We start from the raw sequence: 2,326 nt of genomic DNA, 5'->3' as shown, positions 1-2,326 counted from the left end.
TCCTCATAATTCATCTCTTCAGAGAGATAGCGATTTAAATAAGCCGTGCTCCAGCAATGTCAATATTACGGTTAGACCAAAGGCAAAATTTAATTCTACGGACTCACCACAACACCTTTCACCACCTCCTGAACCCAACAATCTGACTGTTGATAATCTGCGCCTAATTTTAAAACAAGAACTGTCAGATATTCGTCAAACTAATATGGAGCTCCGTGAGTCCATGACATTTTTCAATGCAATGCTTGAAGATATGAAATCCCAAATGGAAGAGAAAAACACACTCATCCGGGAGTTAAAAGAAGACAACAACATTCTTAGGTCTACCGTTAGTGACCTATCAAACCGCCTCAACTTAGTGGAACAAAATATGAGAGACGGAAATATTAAAGTGAATGGAATACCCGAAAATAAGAATGAGAATTTGGTGAAGACGATTGAGCAACTATCGAAAATCATAGGCGAGCCCATCAGTCCAGAAGATATTTTGCTTACCACCCGTGTTGCGAAGCTAAATAAAGATAATGATAGACCACGCACGGTTATTGTCAAACTACGTACTCCCCGCCATCGTGATGCAATACTTGCAGCAGTGGTTAGTTACAATAGGAAGAATAAAGAAGATAAGCTATGCACTCACCATCTTGGCTACAGAGGTGCTCGAAAACCTGTTTTCGTTTCCGAACACCTATCTCCCGTCAACAAGTCTCTCCATGCTGCGGCTCGCATCAGGGCCAAGGAATTAAATTTCAAGTACACGTGGGTTCGTAATGGAAGAATTTTTATGCGTAGGGACGACTTCGGTGAAGCTGTACTGGTTCGTAACAGAGAATGTTTAGACTTAATCAAATGATATGAAACATTCCTTTCTCTGTGTTATTATTTTCAATTTAAGACTTTCGATCTATATTATCAAAATGTTCGAGGTATTCGAACCAAAACCAAAGAAGTAATGAACAACATTTTATTGAGTAGATGCGGCTTTGAACAACATTGAAAATGTAGTAATTGTGGGAGACTTTAATTTGAACTTTATCAATTGGCACCCTAAAGATGATGTCTCTTACATGATACCTTCTAATTACCATAAGCCTCTTGGTTATCAGTTGACAGATTTCTTAGTTTTCAATAATTTATATCAAGCAAATAGTGTTAAAAATTTGAACGGTAATATACTAGATTTAACTATCAGTAGTTTTCATAATGCATATGTTTCGCAGCCTATGGACTTATTATCCAAATTGGACCCGCATCATCCACAAATTTTGTTTACAATACCGTCCACCGATCTCGGTTCCACCCTCAATCTTCCCCTGACTAATCGCCGCGACCTTAACTTTTTTAAAGCAAATTTTGATTACATTATACCTGCCCTTAGAAATGTTGAATGGCATGAGATTTTCAATAGCGCTCATGACGTTAACTCTATGGTCTCTTCATTTTACAGTATTTTAAATGATATTATAACTGACTTTGTACCCCGTAGAAAACCTAAAAACTCTAAATACCTAGTGTGGTTCAATAATAAACTTATTCGATTGATAAAAGAAAAAAGTAAAATTCGAAAAAGATTTCGCAGATTTGAAAACCCCAGAGATCATATAGAATATGAACTACTACGTAATCGTTGTCATCAATTGATTGACATTATAAATGTTCAGTACAACCAAGCTCTTGAATCCGAAATTTGTAAAAACCCGACTGAATTCTGGCGCTTAATCAAATCAAAGAGTAAAGGTTACTCAACTTTTCCAGCTGAAATGAAACTAGACAATATTGCTGCTTCATCTAGTGACGGTATAGCCGATCTATTCGCAACTCATTTTTCTACCGTCTACTTGGACAATGCACTACATAATGCCACATGTCACGATCTATCGAATAATAATCACCTAACCAATATAAAATTTACTGAAAAAGAAGTATTGAAACAAATTAAACAACTTGACGTCCATAAAGGAGCCGGTCCTGACAATATCCCTCCACTCTTCATTAAACGTTGTGCTTCCTGTCTATCTTTGCCACTAACAATCATCTTTAACTATTCATTGAATGTGGGAATCTTTCCAGAAGAATGGAATAAGGCTAGGATAGTTCCAATACACAAAAAAAATGATCAATGTGATATAAAAAACTATCGTCCAATATCAATTTTATCATGTTTTTCAAAACTTTTTGAGTCACTCGTATACCCATTCATATATAATCTTGCAAATAACGATATCACAGAACTTCAGCATGGGTTTAGGAGTGGTCGCTCTCTCGAAAGTAACTTGGTATCATTTGTTTCACACGTGGCTCACGAGGTCGATCAAGGCCTTCAGGT

At 36.7% G+C, this 2,326-nt stretch overlaps 1 protein-coding gene across 1 annotated transcript; it reads left to right on the top strand.

The window, feature by feature from the left end:
• The first annotated feature begins 205 nt into the window (after nt 1–205).
• On the top strand, nt 206–853 carry LOC113228731. Its single transcript, XM_026462094.1, has one exon. It carries the CDS (start codon nt 206–208, stop codon nt 851–853), a length of 648 nt encoding a protein of 215 aa, XP_026317879.1.
• The last annotated feature ends 1,473 nt before the right edge of the window (nt 854–2,326 follow it).

This window comes from Hyposmocoma kahamanoa, unplaced genomic scaffold, assembly GCF_003589595.1.
Source record: "Hyposmocoma kahamanoa isolate Upper Pololo Valley unplaced genomic scaffold, ASM358959v1 239, whole genome shotgun sequence".
In the NCBI taxonomy this organism is placed as follows: domain Eukaryota; kingdom Metazoa; phylum Arthropoda; class Insecta; order Lepidoptera; family Cosmopterigidae; genus Hyposmocoma; species Hyposmocoma kahamanoa.
The sequence above is the reverse complement of the archived record's forward strand: the minus strand, read 5'-3'. Positions and strand labels throughout refer to the sequence as shown.

Bases quoted from the DNA above. Each gene is read 5' to 3' on its own strand.
- LOC113228731 (XM_026462094.1), top strand. From the start codon at position 206: ATGGAGCTCCGTGAGTCCATGACATTTTTCAATGCAATGCTTGAAGAT.